Source organism: Sinocyclocheilus grahami, unplaced genomic scaffold (genome assembly GCF_001515645.1).
Source record: "Sinocyclocheilus grahami isolate Dianchi unplaced genomic scaffold, SAMN03320097.WGS_v1.1 scaffold153.1, whole genome shotgun sequence".
Taxonomy (NCBI): Eukaryota; Metazoa; Chordata; class Actinopteri; order Cypriniformes; family Cyprinidae; genus Sinocyclocheilus; species Sinocyclocheilus grahami.
Genome location: NW_015505332.1, coordinates 298,450 through 317,647, shown reverse-complemented (window position 1 = coordinate 317,647; position 19,198 = coordinate 298,450). Strand labels below are relative to the sequence as shown.

The window sequence follows — 19,198 nt, the reverse complement described above, 5'->3', positions numbered from 1 at the left end:
ATTTGACTAAACATATTGAGGCTGAATTATAATTAGCGGAATATATGATATTCATCTCAGTGTGCCCTCATTATCCTCACCCCATTTATTTCCGTCACCGTGCAACAGAAAATTAAAGAAAGAAAAGCTCAATCACAAAAACAGATTTCAAAGCATTGAGAAACAATATACATTCAAAAATGTCTGTAAAGGCGACAATTCTGCAGAGTTTCAAACAAGTGTTAACTTTTCTCTAAAACTCTTGAAACTGAAAAGTAATACTGAAATGCATTTCCTTCATTCCACTCTACACATTTAATTGCACATTTTAGATCAAACAGTGCTGTAAGAATCTAAAAAAAAAACCTTGAGATGCACATTTAGATGTACTGGCTTCTGAAAAGACGAGCTCTGAACAGTGTAAAACATGCATTTCTGCAGTACTGAACTAAAGTCACACACAGGCAGACGAGACATTCTTCAACACTAAGAACATGGATATTCAGCAAGGCAATGTTTGAGATGACAAGACTATTTTTGATGAGCGGCAACAAAGGGAATTCTGCATGTGTTTCCCTGGAATTTCTGTTATGACTGTACTGATGCTCATGAGTAATCATACACATTTCTTAACACTTTAAATTATTTTTACATATAATCCATGGCTTGGCATGCCTCTTAAACTGATTTTATAAACAGGTCTGTTTTATGATCAAATCACACTAGTAATATTTAATGGAATTTTTTAAAATAATTATCAGCAGCAGTATTAGGAGTATTCAACTTGAACTTCAAACACAACTTTACTAATTAATTCTACAATTAAACCTTACATTTAAATAAAAATGGGATTAATCAATGGATTAACAATTAATTAAATACTGCACATTAATTATGACATTCTAGTTTTGTAATCAAATTAACCACACAAAAAAGCCCTATAATGAAGAGAACTGTGGCTGATGAAAAGTATGGAATTGACATAAAAAAATTGGCTTTGAAGTCAATATATTATTTATGTCCATGTCATTGAACATCACTGGTCTATTGTCCACAGCCTCATTATACAGTCAAAAACAATGTGGTACTATAAGCTTGAATTGCTCTGGAGGTAGGAAATTACAGCATTTACATACAAATTAGAAGAAATGATTAACTATAATAATTTTTTAGTCTTACGTTTTTATAATTAATCCCATTAAATTGACAAAACTAGTTCAGACGTTATTCCGTTAAAGATCTTTGATTATGAATACATTCTTGTTCCAGTCCAATATGCAACATTTTTTGTAATCTTCTTTATGCTTTACACCAGTGCACATTAGCCACTATCTGAGAGTGACGGTGGGGGGGGGAAATGCAAAACCAATGTTTGAGTGCTGTATGATTATGTAAATCACAGAACTGATGAATATGGAAGACCTCTCCATGTAAGAGGACAGAGTGAATCTCAAACACTTTAGTTAAAAGCCAGAGACGAGAACTAAATGTAATAGCATCCACATCCAGCACACCAGAGAAATGTCTGAAATCATATTCCTCTTACTCCCTAAAAAGACAAATGAAGGCAAGTGAACAAAGCAGTATTGTTGTTCACATTTCTGTCATAATCGGATTTAATATTATTATGGCTCCAGTTTTCCCCGTTCTGATATGAAACAGGCACTTCTCACAATTTAAACAATTTCTGATGGATACAATTAGGTTAAAGTCCTAAATATTGTTCTTACTGAAATTTCACAGCTATATATGTTAATATTTTGAAAGCTGTTAAAAATTGTTTAAAATGTATTTTACTTGGCATGTCAAATTTAAAAGTTAATTTTTATGTGTAGAGAGGGGCTAGATTAATTACAATAATTGATGTAATTTATAAAAATAAAATAAAATAAGAAATGGAACTAAAAAATGAAATGTAATATTTAAAATAAAATAAAATCGTCAGACAAGAAGTTAAATCAAAGTTAAAATACAATAAAATATTAAAGTAAATAAAACTGTAAATCTAACATTTAAAATCAAATCAAATCAAACTTTCCAAAAACAGCAGACATTTGAACAACATCAGATAAACAAAATTTCACAAACAGCTGAAATTCACTGATGTCCTGAGTCAAGATTGTCATTCATCATGATACATTATGCTCAATATTCACTAATGCTAATGCCTACACTAGCTATGGACTTTTAATGACCAAATGTACACATCTAAAAATGAAACTGCACTTCAAATTGAACTAAAACCAGTCAGGACAGCACTGGAGTTTCATCTTGTCTAGCTGAAATGTCTCTGAGGATGATACCGATAGGTAGATATCTGTTTCTTCACTTCAATTCGAAAGCCACACCATCTGAAGCAGGCCGGTGTGTTTGTGTATGTGTTTATATGCCCCTACTTGTCTCTCAGGACGGAGTGAGTCCTGGGCTGGTCATGTCTGTTGTTGGACTGGCCAGATACTCGCTGGACTTCAGACTGGCCAGAGATTTGTAACTGGCCATTGAGGTTAAGGAACCACACAAACCCCTCAGAGACGGAGTATCCTCTTTCCCTGTGAACACACAAGCACACATGCACACAGTAGTATCACTGATGTCCTTTCACACATGAGCGAGGATGATATTATTGAACAGACAAAAGGCAGAGCAGTACACACAACATCTGAGCAATAGATGGAGCAATAGTTGTTGTTTTTAATTCAAAATAAAACTATTCAAAATTGAGTTGAGTAATTAAAATCAAGCTGAAATGTAAGTGTTAGACGAAAACTAATAGTTACCAAGGCAACATTTCTAATTTTTACGTTTTCAAATACTAAAATTACTCAAATATAATAAAACTGCATTAAAGCTAAATAAAAAAGGGGAACACAATAAAAAAAAGCACATACAATTACTAAAACCTAAACTGAAATACTGAAAATATAAATATACAAGCTTATTCAAAATATTAATAAATACTATAATCGAATATAAATAATATTAAAATAACTCGAGATACTCTAACCACCCCACAATGCATTGCTCTCAACCTGACTGTTAAATGATGAATGTTGACAAGTGAACAAACCAAAATCAATTATCAACTGTGATTTAAGCACTTTTTTAAAAACACAATTGAATCATATTTTGCATATTTTAGGACCATTAACTGTTTTTGTGTTGTATTATTTACATTTTGTCACTCTTTTCAGTTCTCGTTACTGCAAAAATGTCATTATTAATTAGAAACATTTATTTATACAAGATTTAAGTGTTTTATACATTCGATTATAGTTGTACTGCCTTTATGCTAATTTTCATTTTTGAGAAATTCTTTTGAGAAGATTTTTTTAATTGAAACTCCAAACTACATAAATTCTTAATTGTCTTAAAATATGCCTCATTTCCTTTGAGAAAAATGTAATTTCCCATTTTTCTTCTTTTTATTGTGGGGGGTTTCGTGAGATTAACACAAATATTGAGTTACTCAGGTGGAGTAAGGACCCTTCCATTGTGAAATGACATCTATAATAGAGCTGGTTATCAGAGGATGAAGTCACCATAGCGGACACACACACACACATCACAAACCTTCTCTGTGCCAGTGTGTAAGTCCTGCCTTGCTTTCCAGACTGTGTGTGTTCAGTTGTGCTGGCTCCAGAGACATCTGAGAGATACTCATATCTGCAGAAAGCTGCTCCAAACTCTGGAAGCTTTTCCTGTGCTCACACACAAATAAAGAACATGTACAAGTCACAAATGAAAAATAAATCAATTGTGTGTGTGTGTGTGTGTGTATATATATATATATTACAATGTGATGTCATACTAAAATTATGAAAAGAAAACTATATGTTACTATATGTAAATGAAAAAACTTAATATAATAATATTTCCTTAACATTTTAAAAAGTATATCTTGCTCAGGGTTAGGGTTTATCTAACGTCTATCTTTTAATAATTTAGATTTATTTTTTTATTTTAGAACATTAAGATTGAGAACATTAAGATTTTATTTAAATTGTGACTGTATATTATGTAAATAAATACATAAAAAAATTTAATATTGAGTAATATTCCTATTACTGTTATGTGAAAAAAATATATAAAAACAAGAATATTTATATATCATGATAGTATTTGTGCTGATTTCATTTATGCTGATTTACAGTACATAAAAACTATAATGCGCTAAACAATAGCATTTAAGTAATGAAAATCTAACAAGAATCACTACTGACAATAATATAAGTCTACACACATGACAGCAATAAAAAATTGGGGAGGAAATGTGCTTAATTGTCATGAAAACTATGTAATAAAATAATTGAAAATAACATTATATGTTTCCATCACAAACACCACTGAAGTTTGGGTTACAATTAGATCAGCCCATTTAATAACCTCTGTGGGTTATCAATACATGAGAGCAATTGCTGTAGGAAGCATGCCAATACTGTAATGTGATTCGAGAGCTGCAGACGCGAGCTAAAACTAGAGCCTGAGAGCCTTTGCTTCCTGGATCATTCGCTGAGCACCAGCAACTCGACTGGAATCCAATATGAGATGAGTTGCTGTGTGAAGCTGCATGTATCTCATAAGGACGTGCGTAATCTGAGAGGATACATTGACGAGATACAAAAACAGAAAGCACATACTCTTCCCATGGTGCTGTGCGTTTCCTGTACAGGAGCGTATCCAAGGCAACTGCATTAGAATCCAAGGCACCAGGTGAGGGCCATTGGTTTGTCAGGTGCGAGGTGAGCTCCTGTCTGGAGCGAAGGTCATGGTTCTTCATCACCGTCCTGGAGAAACAAACATTATCATTTAAAGAGACAGTGCTAAAAAGCTGAAAAAGCAGTATATGTACTAGGGCTGCACGATCCGTTTTTTTATTCACAATCGCGATTTCTGCTACTCTTGATTAATTCAATATAATTAATCTGGACACTTTTTTATCATGACTATCAATTTAACCATTGTGCAGCCCTAATTTATACAGCAGGAAATCAACCCGGCTAAAATTGTACCTCCTATCACACAAACACCTGCCCAAACCTTCTCCAAAATCCATCTTTATCAACAAGTCACTGATCAAAGCCTAACATCTGAAACATGGCAATCAGCATCAAAAATTCTTTAGTCTTTAACCTCAGCAATTGGATTTCAAAACTGACTACTCAGCTGAAAAATCACTAATAGTGGTCTGCGAACACTCACGGACATCTGTATTGATTCGCACAGATGGTCCGTAGCAGCTGATACAGAGAAACACAAACAGCTTCGCATGTACAAAGACGTACTTGCATCTACTGAGATAAACAACATATAAGCAAGTCAGCTTAAAAAGTTTATCTTTTATAACCGAATCCAAGCAGCTATTGCCAGACACAGATTTAAGACCCTGTTCTATTTCTGCAATGCAGCGAATGAACATCATGATCCAATTAAACACCTGACCATGAGCGATGTCTTTCCAGATCAAACTAGATGACTATAATGAAATACTAACTAGCATACTGCACACTGCACAATATACACTACTGTACAACAGTTTGGGGTCGGCAATATTTTTTTATTTTTTTTTAACGTTTTTGAAAAAAGTCCCTTATGCTCAGAAAGGCTGCAAATATTTGATCAAACATACAGTAAAAACAGTAATATTGTGAAATATTATTACTATTTAAAATAACTGTTTTCTATTTGAATATATTTTCAAATGGAATTTATTTCTGTGATAGCAATGCTGAATTTTCAGCATCATTACTCCAGTCTTCAGTGTCACATGATCCTTCAGAAATCATCCTAATATACAGTTTTTGCCGTTTATATTTTTGTGGAAACTGTGAAAACATATATCTTTTCAGAATTCTTTGATGAATAGAAGAAATAGAAAACTTGATTTATTTATTTATCTATTTTATCATTATAAAGGTATTTACTGTCACTTTTAATCAATTTAATGCATCCTTGCAGAAAAAATGTAATTCCTTTCAAAAAAATAAAATATTTTTCACTTTGTAGATATAGATAGATAGATAGTTTGCGAACAAACACATTCTCCCATCAGTCTCTCCTCTAGTCTTTCATTCATTCCTCCAGTCCAACGATCAAATCCTCTCTCTGCTTACATGCTGCAATCATCTATTAACGTATTTGCGTCTGTCTCCATAGCAACCCTGCTCTGGTCGAGCTGCTGACGTCTCCTCGAGCACACGGATCTCCAGAGCTCAGTTGAACCGTGAACTCCAGCTGTCTGACAGAATGAGAGGAGAAACGAATCGGAGGACTCGGGAGGCAGGAAACATTCAGACACTCTGCAGCCACGGAAAACACTAAAGATGAACCGTTCTTCTGCTACACAGCACGGAGCATAATATCAGATGATAAATGAGAACACACCGCACAGATAATTAACCTTTCCCCTCCAGCAACTGCACATTTCCATGAGCATGAATCATACTTACACTGGCAAGTTTAGCAAACAGTTGTGCCAGTTTTGTGTGCAGCATTACAGCGTTCTTGTGACATATGAGGACACACATTTGTATAATGACATGGGTATGACATAGGAGGTGACTTATGAGGACATTACCACATGTCCCCATTTTTCAAAACCCTTATAAATCACACAGAGTGAGTTTTTTTGAGAAAGTAAAAAGGTGCAGGGTTAGGTGTGGGGTTGGTGTACGGCGATAGAAAATACAGTTTGTACAGTATAAAAACCATTACGCCTATGGAATGTCCCCACAATTCACAAAAACAAACCTGTGTGTGTGTGTGTGTTTAGCAGAACAAAAAAATCATACAGGTTTGGAACAACTTGAGGGTGAGTAAATGATGACAGAATTGGGTGAACTATCCCTTTAACACATTGTTTCTTTTTAACACGTCATTTCTATGCAAATTAGGTCATTTATTGATCATTAAAGTTTGCATCTTATTCACAAAGTCTGCTTTTTAAAAAATATATATTGATGATGACAATAATTCATTAAATGATGATGAAATGATAAAGAACATTATATTACATTTTTATAGTGCTGTTATTGTTAACTAAAACTAAAAAAGGCTTTTGATAACTAAATAAATTAAAAATAAAATTTAAATATTAGATGAAAAACATAACTTCACAAAATACCTTGAACTTAAAGGGGTGGATCATTGTGATTTCACTTTTTTTAACGTTAGTTAATGTCTAATGTTGCTGTTTGAGCATAAACAATATCTGCAAAGTTACGAAGCTGAAAGTTCAATGCAAACGGAGATATCGTCTTTTAAAATTCTGGCAGTTTAATGCCTACAAAAACGGCTGGTAGGGACTACAACAAGTTACTTCCCGGGTTCGTGACATCACAAACCCAGATAAACCCCGCCCTCGGGAAAAGGCAGCAAAGGGGGCGAGGCCATGTTGTGCTGCTTTAGAGAAGAGGAAGAGAAAACTAGAGGTGCACGTAAAAATCTGTTCATATATGAATCGCGATTCTGTCTTCAAACGATTCTAATGGATTCACAGGTTTCAAAATCAATGTTATTAATACAGTTCCTCGCGTCCCCCTGCACACGCTCTGCATCTCTCTCTCTCTCTCTCTCAGATCATCAGCTCAGCTCCAACAATGAACTGTTCCAATTATACACTTATTTTCACATAGTTATGAGAAGCGTTAAACATGGACGCGTGTGCAGTTACCGTACTGTATTAAAGCTTTAATCAGGATAAAACCGTATATTAAAAGCATAAGCAGTAGCATTTACAACATCGTATCTAAAAGTATGAGACAACAACCAACAAAAAACATAGGCCTACCATTAAAAGCCATGCCTGCACAGGTTTTGTACGATCCTCTTCAATAATATCCTCTGCTTCGCAATCGGGCTCAAACTGATAAGCGATATTAACGATGCCGTTGTTTACATACAACCTGAGCACATGCCGCCGAGGTGAGGGGCGGGATGATTAGAGGCGGTTTAGCCAATCACAACACACTGGGCTAGCTAATCAATCAGAGTTCATCGCGTATTTCTGAGGGCGGGGCTTCATAAAAGAAGGAAATGATCAGCCCTTTTCTCAGAGAAGGGACAGAGCGGTGTGGAATAAAGGTAAATTTGTGAAAAATAATGTTTTTTTTTTAAACAAAGCATTAACACATGTTAGACTGCACCCCATAAACACAATCAAGCCTAGAAAAAAACCCAGTGAACCACCTAACTAAAAAAACATAAGTTTACTAAAATTAGAACTAAAATCAGTAAAACTAAAACAAAAAACAATTACAAAAAATACAAAAGCACATAACAAATTACTAAAATGTAACACTAATTCAAATTAAAACAATATAAAAATATATAAAATACTATAAAAGCGCATACATACATACAGTATATACACACACAAGTACATGAAAAAATTAATTGAAATTTAAACTAAGTATAAATACACACACACACACACATAAAATATAAAATATAGTGTATATATGTATAAAAGAGGTGATGATATACACGTACTAAATAAGCACTGGTTCAAACTTACAGCTGATCCTGCAGCTCCAGTATGATGATCTCCAGCTGCTCTTTCTCCAGTTTGTGGCTGATTTCGGTGTCTGTGAGTCGTTGCAGTAGAGATTTATTCTGAGAGACAGACTCGGAGAGCTGAGCTTCCCTCAGACGCACCAGCTCCTCCAGATAACCCTAAACAATTATAATAATTCATGTGATCTGTGTCAGTATTTGCTGGTCTTGTTCCCGGGTCCCCCCAGGATGGCTCTCTTATCTAACACACCTGACTGACTCATCCGCTCATCAGTACAGACCCCACGACCTGATTTGAGGGTGCCAGACTAGATTCTGGAAATATGACGCACTCAGGAGCACTGAGAATCACTGATCTAGAAAATATTCACGCTCAGTTTAACATTCAAAGTTCATCTCTCATGATGGGGAAACTAGTATACTGATTACTGAATATGGCACACAGTATATATAGCATATGATCTATATATATTTTATATATGAGTATATATTCTATACTACAGACTATTTAAAAAATGCATGTAAACAGCATGCATTGTGACTGACTAAAAATAGAGAATTTTTACATTTTATATAATTTTGCTTTTTTGGCAGTCGAATTAGTAAAGAAAGAGATGTTAAAATTATTGGTACATTATTGACACAGTTAGGAAATATGAATACTTAAGGGAATAAAGACTTTTCATGGCAATTTTAAAATAATTTAAGAATTGAAACAGCTGAAAATTTGTTTTATTTATTTATTTGTTTGTTTGTTTAAAAACAAACACTGCAAAGCAGTACAGTATCAGAATCAGTGTATATACTACCAATCAAAAGTATGGGGTCAGTAAATTTTTCTTTTTTTAATAAATAAATTTCATTCAACAAGGATGAATTAAATTGACAGGAAAGTGACAGTAAAGACTTTTGCATTGTTACATAAATATATATATATATACACACACACACACACATATATATATATATTACTTTGAACTGACATTAAATTGACAGGAAAGTGACAGTAAAGACTTTTGCATTGTTACATAAATATATATATATATACACACACACACACACATATATATATATATTACTTTGAATTGACATTAAATTGACAGGAAAGTGACAGTAAAGACTTTTGCATTGTTACATAAATATATATATATATACACACACACACACACATATATATATATATTACTTTGAATTGACATTAAATTGACAGGAAAGTGACAGTAAAGACTTTTGCATTGTTACATAAATAAATTATATATATATATATATATATATATATACATACACATACATACGTATATATATATATATATCAATAATATTCATTTTATTACAATATTACTCTTCATATTGAATTATATATATATATATATTATATATAATTTCAAATAAAAAGACGTTTTTAAAATTTATTTGAATTAGTAAAAAATATTTTACAACACTACTGTTTTTACTGTATTTCTGATCAAATAAATGCAGCCTTGGTGAGTGTAAAAGACTCATTTCAAAAACCCTAAACTTTTGAATGATAGTGTTATGCATTACAAAATGATGAATTTACACATTTTTTTAATGCAGCATGCTCAAAAGTTGATTTGCATGCACATCAAATGAAAACCAAGAAAAGGGAAGCTCACAGTGTGCTCTGGTTGTGTACTACGTATTTTGGCAATTGCAGTAGATGTGGGTATTCTATGCATACAAAAATTCAGCATTCTGCACACAGTAGGCTATACATACTGCAGAAATAGTAGGATTAGTAGTTGTCCTCACCTTCTGTTCCAGCACGACTCTGTATTTCTGCTCTAGTCTTTTGCTCTTGCTGTACCAGGTGCTCTGATCGGCCATCAGACTGGCAGCCATGTGGGATTCAGGAGTGCCTGCTTCACTGCCGCTGCTGCCCAGCGTTCTCATTTCCTCCTCATCGCTGCTAATGCTGTCAGAACTACAGCACACACACATACATAATATTCAATCTCATGCATTAGGAAAGCCTAAAGCATGTTCACAAAGCCAGCATGTTTATATGTGTGTTTTTGTGTAGTGCTCTTACGTTTGTGTGAATTTAAGGTACGGTGTGTAGTCAATGATGACAGGACAGCTCTCATCAAGCCCCTCCCCTTTCAGACAGAAACTGTCAATCAAGAATGAAAATTTCAGCATAAGCCAACAAATGCACTTTATTTGATGAGAATGTCACTGTGGCAGAGTATTATGGGAAGTGATGATCCTACAAAACAATACGGAGGCTGTTCTCAGCATCTATATTTGTGTGTGTGTGTGTGTGTGGCTCGTGTCAGCAGGTGTTTATAGAGCACCACCCAAACAATAAATCATCATCATCCTGTCCTGCTGTGGCACAGCTGAATGTCACTGCCACCCACAGATAGGAAGTGAATGACCATGAATATACCTGAAGTCAATGGCATTCAGTCCAATCAGAGTATCTGCCAGAAGCCCCGCCTCCTCGCCCAGAACTACAGCGCCCTCCTCATAAAACCTCCTGACAAACAAACACACAAAACTGATGAAGACCAGAGAACGACAATTAGCACAACTGTTTTCAGCACTGATAATAATAAATGTTTCCTGAGCACAGCAGCATATCTAAAAGATTTCTGAAGGATCATGTGGCGCTGAAGAACGGAGTAATGGCTGCTGAAAATGCAGCTTTGCCATCACATAAATAAACTGTCAAACTATTTCACAATATTACAATGAAACATTTAAAAGTCTTACCAGTCCTGCCACCAAAGTAAAACCACCGAGTTAAACCAGACGTTGACGTACTGCTCAAATATTTTGAAAGCGCCTCAATATTTTGCTAAATAAGTAATATGGTGCTGTTTTTATTTCAGTAAAATCGCTATGTTTAAACAATCTGTGCTGTGGAGAGGCTGACAACAGAGAGAGACCCATAAAAAGATTTGACCACAATCAACCTGCAATCAAATATAAGAGTCTCAGTGTGTGTCTGAGGGCTGTGGAAAGTCACCTTGTAGTTTTGAAGTCTCTCAGAGCTGCAGAGATATATTCAGACAAACGCTTCTCCATTAACGCCACTCTCATCCAGGCACGACCCTGAGAGAAAGAACGAGAGAGGGATGCTCTTACCTGTCAACCACTAAAGCCTTTAACACTGAAGTAACATCACAGCAATTGAGCCGGCAATCTGTCTTAGCTGAGCGCTTGTGATCGAATCATCCGAGACGGATGACAATACTAGATTTAAACAGGACTGATCTGGGAGTTTCCTCTATCACAAAATATCCCCTTTATATTTTATGATAGCATTGTGAAATATGACACCAAACCAGTTATTGTTGTAAACCTGTTGTTACTGTTAAATCTATTAAAAACTATTTCCCGTAATTAACAATAAAAAATATGAAATTAAAAAATACATAGTCATCTAATAAAATATATATAAATATTAAGTAAAAAGAAATGTTTTTTAAATGTTGCATTGGCAACTTACTAAAATTAAATGAATTACTAAAATTACTGAAACTAAAACGGAAATGAATATGAATTAGGTAATTAGGTAAATAAAAAAATTAAAAAGTAATAAAAATAGCAAAAGCACATGAAGGTTCTAAAACATAAACTAAAATTAACCCGAAAACCTAAATGAAATTTTTTTTTATTAAAATAAAAACATTTAGAAATGTTGCATTAGCAACTAACTGAAATTAAATAATTCGAAGTACTAAAATTACTAAAACTTAAATAAATATGCATTAAAGCTACTATAAAATTTCAATAAAACATAAATTAAAGCTAAATACTTTTTTTTTTAATAATAAAAATGACAAAGGCATATAACAGAATTGCTCAAACTTAAACAAAAATTAAAATATAAACTAAGATATAAAAAAGTTAATTCAATTTGTGACCCTGGAGCACAAAACCAGCCTCAAGTCGCTGGGGTATATTTGAAGCAATTGCCAAAAATACATTGTATGGGTCAAAATTATTGATTTTTCTTTTATGCCAAAAATCATTAGGATATTAAGTAAAGATCATGTTCCATGAATGTAAATATATTAAAACTTCATTTTTGATTAGTAATATGCATAGCTAAGAACTTCATTTGGACAACTTTAAAGGCGATTTTCTCAATATTTAGATCTTTTTGCATCCTCAGATTCCAGATTTTCAAATAGTTGTATCTCGGCCAAATATTATTCAGCTTTAAAAGCTTATTTATTCACCTTTCAGATGATGTATAAATCTCAATTTCGAAAAATTGACCCTTATGACTGGTTTTGTGGTCCAGGGTCACATATAATAATAAACACTATAACCGTATATAAATAATACTAAATGACACTGCAACACAGACGTATGTGTCCGTCCTGACCTTTGCTCTAGAGCTGCGGACGTTCTCCATGTTCTCGATGCTGTGGATGCAGCTGTGCGGGACTTTACTACACGCTATACGTATGTAATCCCAGAAACTGCGCGGGCTCTCATAGCCAAACCAGCTGACCTGACCTACAGCAGGAAAACACACACAATGCAGTGTAAAAGCAGTTTGATTCCTCAAGTAGAGCTTTGTACTATTCATTCAGATGCAAGACTCTTCTAGAAAGAGTTCTCTTTTTATTTTTTTTTGCATCCAGTTGTGCTAAGTTTTAGTGCAGTGACATTGTAGGCAAATATCTGAGCTAGTAATTGAAAGCGTTGAATCCGACAAGTGACGAGCTCTGCGGGGATTTTTTGCTTTTTAAGCGGTTTCAGAGAACATACATAAACATGGAGAGATCAAATATTGCTGAAAGGCTGAAAAACAGCGATATGTAAGTGAGCGTGAGAGCTGTGTTGTCATGCTGTGAGAGTCGTCTGAGCTCTTCGAACCCAAAATGAGACACTCAGTGCTGTATTTATACCTCATTACAGCAGCTGGATTGTGTGTGTGTGTGGGTCTTTTAGCAGCATGTATCACAGCATCGCTATGTAATGGTGTGTGAAGCTTCTGGCATAGCTCACTTCAACAGTTATTCTGAGTGCGTGTGTCAGTTCATTTGTTCTCTAAGGATCTGTCAGTTCTTTAGTTTTTTGTATTATATGCACATTATATTATGTATATAAACAATTTATATATTTCTATAAATAAATAAATACATAAAACACTGGTAATTTAGTTTAATGACCACCCTCTCTCTAAGAATGCAACAGGCTGTTTTTTTCCTAAAGTACATTAAAATGTAAATGCCCTATTCACACATTAAATAATACAGGTGTTTTGTTGTGCTCACACGTTGAGGATTTATTATCAAATCCAGGTCAGTTTGCTAAAAATGTGCTGCTCAGATTAAATGCAGTTTACAATTTCAAAGTGAAACAGGACAGTATGTGTGTTTTTTTCCTCACCCTTCAGTCTATGGCTGAGAATATGTTCTAGAATGGAGACAAAGTTGATGAACTCAGCAGATGTGTCGTCTATCGTCTCAAAGCATGAGCGATCAATGAGGGTCTTCACTGAGAACCTGTATACTCAAACACACACAATCACAATCATGAGCACAAAGAAATCTACACAATACAGTTTAAAAACACAAACATTTCTAATAGCTTGTACAGTAAAGCACTGACAAGCTTTAGTTATACAAATAACTAACATAATTATGCTGCCTTCTAAGATTTGGTCATATTTTAATGCATCTCCTAATGCATTAAATATCATTTAATGCTCAGTTATTATTTTTATTTTAGATTTATATATTATATTTTAAGTTCAACATTATTATATATAACAAAAAAAAAAGATTTTAATACTTTTAGTTTTAGTTAACAATAACCATGCTTCTATTTGGACACAAAAAACCCCTCAGGAAACTCAGAGTTCAGCAAGGAGTCAAATAGACGTCTAATTCAGAGCTAAAATAAGCGGAGTCTTCTGTAAAACCCTAAACTAAAGCTTTTTTTAAAACCCTAAAAGAGCGTTTGAGAGTCAAAGGAGATGTCTTGTGTTTTGTGGAGTGCCATTAGTGCCATTTATTATGGTCTCATCAAATGTAATTATGGCATAAATGACTGTCCTTTTCATTATCGGCAGCTCCTGTGCTTTTATGTGTCTCCTCATGACTTCCAAATACCCAGCAGCCTTCATGCAAATGTCATTTCAGAGGTAATTTCACTTCTGACATTTCCTTTCTAAAAACACACAAAAGCAAATGTGGGGGAAAAAGCAATAACGTTTGAGAGTAATGGTTAAATATCATGTTAAGTAACTTAAAACTCAAAACTAGTATGAAATGCACAGCAGCAGATTTGCAAGCATCCTAAAGTTTGTGTGTGTGTTTTTTGGGACGTTAAAAATATACACCCTCTTATGCCTAAAACTATTAAAAATAATTTTGGTAATTGAAATATGTGGGGTTAAAGTAAGTACAGGTTGAAAAAAAAAGAGAGAAATGTTATCTTGTCAGCTAACTGAAGTAAATAAGCAATAAAATAACTAAAACCTAAAAATAAATTAAAGGTAAATAAAAAATAAAACATTTTTTTTTAAACCAAATAAAAAAAAATGACAAAAGCACAGAATAAAATTCCTATAACATAAACGAAGATTAAAATGAGAACTAACAATATAAAAGTTCATTCAAAATATTAATAAATAGTATAACAGTATATAAATCATACTAAAATAACACTTACAGTAAGTATGATAATGTAATGAGGTCCTGTGGCACCAATTATCATATTACTGCTTGAATTGTTTAGCGATACACAGTATTTTATGGCACAAATAGAGATGCGAAGTTACTTTAAAATAGCCTGATGAAAGGTCACACTGACAATATTAAATCTGATACTGATAAAACCATCTCCAAAAATTGAATTTCTGAAGAAGCCATCCTGTCACATCTCACGTAGATTAAACCAGCCTGACATTTCAGTCGAGAAGGTCCCAGATTCTCTGGACTTCTTTGAAGTGATCATTTTAGGGGCATTGATCTAGAGCAATTATTCAGATTACAATCTTCATTCAAGACTTTCTGACAAATAGTGAACGTTCTTTCATGATTCTCTGAACGTCACAGACTGTGCTATCACTCAAAAACAAAAAGACCTGCAGTGATTTATTTCAGTCCTGAATGAACTCTGGATCAGATATCACAGGATAAACATGAGAGGAAATGGATTTTGCTTATCTGTTCCTCTGTTCTTTCTACCTCAGACACACAAAGTAAAAATCGCTGTATTTGTCTGAGCCATGAGCTTCGGTCTTACTGTGATTGTAAATGTGTGGACACGTCACACTTGAAGCTTTTTGATTGGCTGATTCCTGCTGTGCCTCCTCATGGGTATGACATTCATTTGTGTTCAGACAGATGCTTTTCCTGCTTCAAACGTGGCCTTTGTGGCACGGACTAATTAGACATATTAATGTAATTAATCATATTCCAGTGAGTGGCATGAAAAGTACATTCAGTTTTACTTCAAATGTGAATCCGTCAACGCTTTATTACGTTGCTTCTTGAGCATTTCACAAGACTTTCAAAGTGAAATGTCCAGTGAATGGAACAAAAGTGTGTTCAGTTTTATCCACACAAAAAAATTATCTAAGCTGTAAAAAACCTTGGGTTTGAGCACCTACACTAAACTGTACACTAAACCTAACTGATAGTGTTAACAAAAGCAAACATTAGATAAAAACACCATGCTATTTTATCTTGATTCCACAAGTCTTTGATCAAACATTAGATAAAACGCATTTGCTAAAGGAACCATGCCATTTTAGCTTGATTCCCCAAGTCCTTGAACTATTTGATCATGATTCATGATTCACAGGACTTGCCTCGCAAGTGCAATGCTGTACCAGGTGGGCTGCTGAGCAAGTTTACTACATCAGAAATGCCATTGAGCTGGTCATGTGATGCAGACATCAAAATGTATTAGTTCAAAAATCATAGTTTAGAAAAGATTTAAGTAGAGGCATGTTTTTCCAGTGAGCCTAAAAGTTGCATATTTTGCATTATATATTGTAGCATGTGCAAAAAACACATTGTATGCAACAAAAAATGGTAGCACACAGCAAACTTTTATCAGAAAATAAGCTGAAATCACTTCTGATTCATTGGTCACACTAAATAGAAGGTCAAATAGAGTGTGCTGCATTTTGGGATACAGTGCCCAGTGCAGTGTGATCCGGTTGTATACTGCACATTTTGGCAGATGTAGCAAGTAAACCAGGTAAAACAAGATGTACTGTATCCACTTCAGCAAAGAGATACTACAATTCTCAGCAATGCATTATGTGACACAGAATGGGTCACAACGTTCTCAAGGTATTGCGTATTATTCATTCCCTAGTTAAAATCCTTACTCATAACCAGCTATAAGACACAAGCTTTTCTAATATAAAATCAAAAATCTAATATAAAAACTGCCATTAAATGGTGTAAAACTATTCATATGGACCATCTGCTTTTTTTATCATGTCCAAACGTTGTCTTTGTTTTTTAGATGAGTGCCATGATCCTACCATACCTTTTCTTTTTTTAAAACATACCACATTTTTTGACATGCTTTCTTTTAAGTAGCTTAGAGCACAATGTAAATGCCATGTTGCATGAATCATTCACTTTTTCTAAGGACTCCATCTATACGACGTGATGCTGTGATGACAGATCTGAGACCAGCGCTTCTGTGTGCAGTACATCATCTCATCTCAGGCTCCAGCATCAGCATTTTACAAAAACATAACAGTGACATCTTCATCACACATATTCCGCGCGCCGGTGTGCTGCAGTGATAATGAATGCGTAATCAGATTTTACCTGCACACGGTGATCAGATTTCTCCTCTCTACGGCTCTGATACACGCTGCCGCTTTTTTACGAGCCCCGTTGAACCCGAGGTTTAAGGATGCCATGATAGCTGTTTATTTCCTCGCGTCTTTTTCTCTTCTGATGCTTTGGACCAGTCTCCAGCTGACTGACTCTCACCGGAGCCGTAGAAACGGAATAAGCGAGTGGAAAGGCAATTAGCATGATATGGGTATAGAAAATGGGCGTGGTTTGGGATTTTTTTTTTTTTTTAATAATTGTCTTATTTTAACTCTTCGTTTGAGGTTTTTATTTGATATTAATGTCATTAAAATGTATCTGTTATTTTTGATCATTAAAATGTATCTGAAGAGGACAGCGGTGTCATATGCTCTCTGTTACTTTTCTCAGCGCTGGTTAGGATTAACCAATCACGATTTGGAAAATCCGTTTTATAGATATCGATGAGGTAGATATCCATTTTCCTGGTAGAAAACAATCCTTGTATGTAACAGATTTAACCGATTACATATATTGGTGTACACATGTTTCCAATAAGACAAACGCCGTGAGAGGTGAAGTTGCTTCAGTGAAGGAATTGTCTTTCAGAGCCAAAATGCGACCCCTGCAGGAGGATTATTCTGTGCTTCATAAGAAACTATTAAAGGGGTCATATGATGATTTTTAAAAGATCATTATTTTGTGTATTTGGTGTAACGGAATATGTTGACATGCTTTAATGTTCAAAAAACACATTCTTTTTCAAGTCCCTCCTTCCACAAGCGCAGTCTGCTCTGATTGGCCAGCTGACCCAGTGCATTGTGATTGGCCGAACACCGCAAGCACTCGTAGGAAATGTAACGCCCCTTACCATAATCGCGAGCTTCATCTTTCAAAATAAATGTAAAGACAGAGCCCGAAAGGGGAACAGAGTCGCGTGACAGACACAGTGATGAAGCTGGTATGTGTTTGCAGCACACAAGCCACGGTTAAGACAGCTGACTCCACTGTGATGTGACCCCCTCTCTCTCTCGCTCTTGCTCTCTCTCTCTCTCTCTCTCTCAGGATGCCATGATAGCTGTTTATTTCCTCGCGTCTTTTTCTCTTCTGATGCTTTGGACCAGTCTCCAGCTGACTGACTCTCACCGGAGCCGTAGAAACGGAATAAGCGAGTGGAAAGGCAATTAGCATGATATGGGTATAGAAAATGGGCGTGGTTTGGGATTTTTTTTTTTTTTTAATAATTGTCTTATTTTAACTCTTCGTTTGAGGTTTTTATTTTATATTAATGTCATTAAAATGTATCTGTTATTTTTGATCATTAAAATGTATCTGAAGAGGACAGCGGTGTCATATGCTCTCTGTTACTTTTCTCAGCGCTGGTTAGGATTAACCAATCACGATTTGGAAAATCCGTTTTATAGATATCGATGAGGTAGACATCCATTTTCCTGGTAGAAAACAATCTTTGTATGTAACAGATTTAACCGATTACATATATTGGTGTACACATGTTTCCAATAAGACAAACGCCGTGAGAGGTGAAGTTGCTTCAGTGAAGGAATTGTCTTTCAGAGCCAAAATGCGACCCCTGCAGGAGGATTATTCTGTGCCTCATAAGAAACTATTAAAGGGGTCATATGATGATTTTTAAAAGATCATTATTTTGTGTATTTGGTGTAACGGAATATGTTGACATGCTTTAATGTTCAAAAAACACATTCTTTTTCAAGTCCCTCCTTCCACAAGCGCAGTCTGCTCTGATTGGCCAGCTGACCCAGTGCATTGTGATTGGCCGAACACCGCAAGCACTCGTAGGAAATGTACCATAATCGCGAGCTTCATCTTTCAAAATAAATGTAAAGACAGAGACCGAAAGGGGAACAGAGTCGCGTGACAGACACAGTGATGAAGCTGGTATGTGTTTGCAG

The 19,198-nt window shown here is 34.8% G+C and overlaps 1 protein-coding gene across 1 annotated transcript; it reads right to left on the bottom strand.

The window, feature by feature from the left end:
- Positions 1–2,126: 2,126 nt before the first annotated feature.
- Positions 2,127–17,446, bottom strand: rundc3b (RUN domain containing 3b). Its single transcript, XM_016282062.1, has 11 exons — positions 17,280–17,446; positions 13,867–13,982; positions 12,854–12,987; positions 11,486–11,571; positions 10,904–10,993; positions 10,544–10,624; positions 10,264–10,435; positions 8,492–8,649; positions 4,617–4,763; positions 3,550–3,677; positions 2,127–2,528 (listed from the first exon to the last, which is right to left on the bottom strand). The coding sequence occupies exons 1-11, from the start codon at positions 17,372–17,374 to the stop codon at positions 2,383–2,385; spliced, it is 1,353 nt and encodes a 450-aa protein (XP_016137548.1). The 5' UTR covers positions 17,375–17,446; the 3' UTR covers positions 2,127–2,382.
- Between the last annotated feature and the right edge of the window lie 1,752 nt (positions 17,447–19,198).

What these genes read in the sequence shown, in the direction of transcription:
- rundc3b (XM_016282062.1), bottom strand. Translation starts at nt 17,374, where the DNA reads ATGGCATCCTTAAACCTCGGGTTCAACGGGGCTCGTAAAAAAGCGGCA. An exon ending in GAGTCGTGCTGGAACAGAAG is followed by an intron (nt 8,650 to 10,263) that starts GTGAGGACAACT and finishes ATAATTGTTTAG; the next exon opens with GGTTATCTGGAGGAGCTGGT. An exon ending in TACACACTGGCACAGAGAAG is followed by an intron (nt 2,529 to 3,549) that starts GTTTGTGATGTG and finishes GTGTGTTCACAG; the next exon opens with GGAAAGAGGATACTCCGTCT.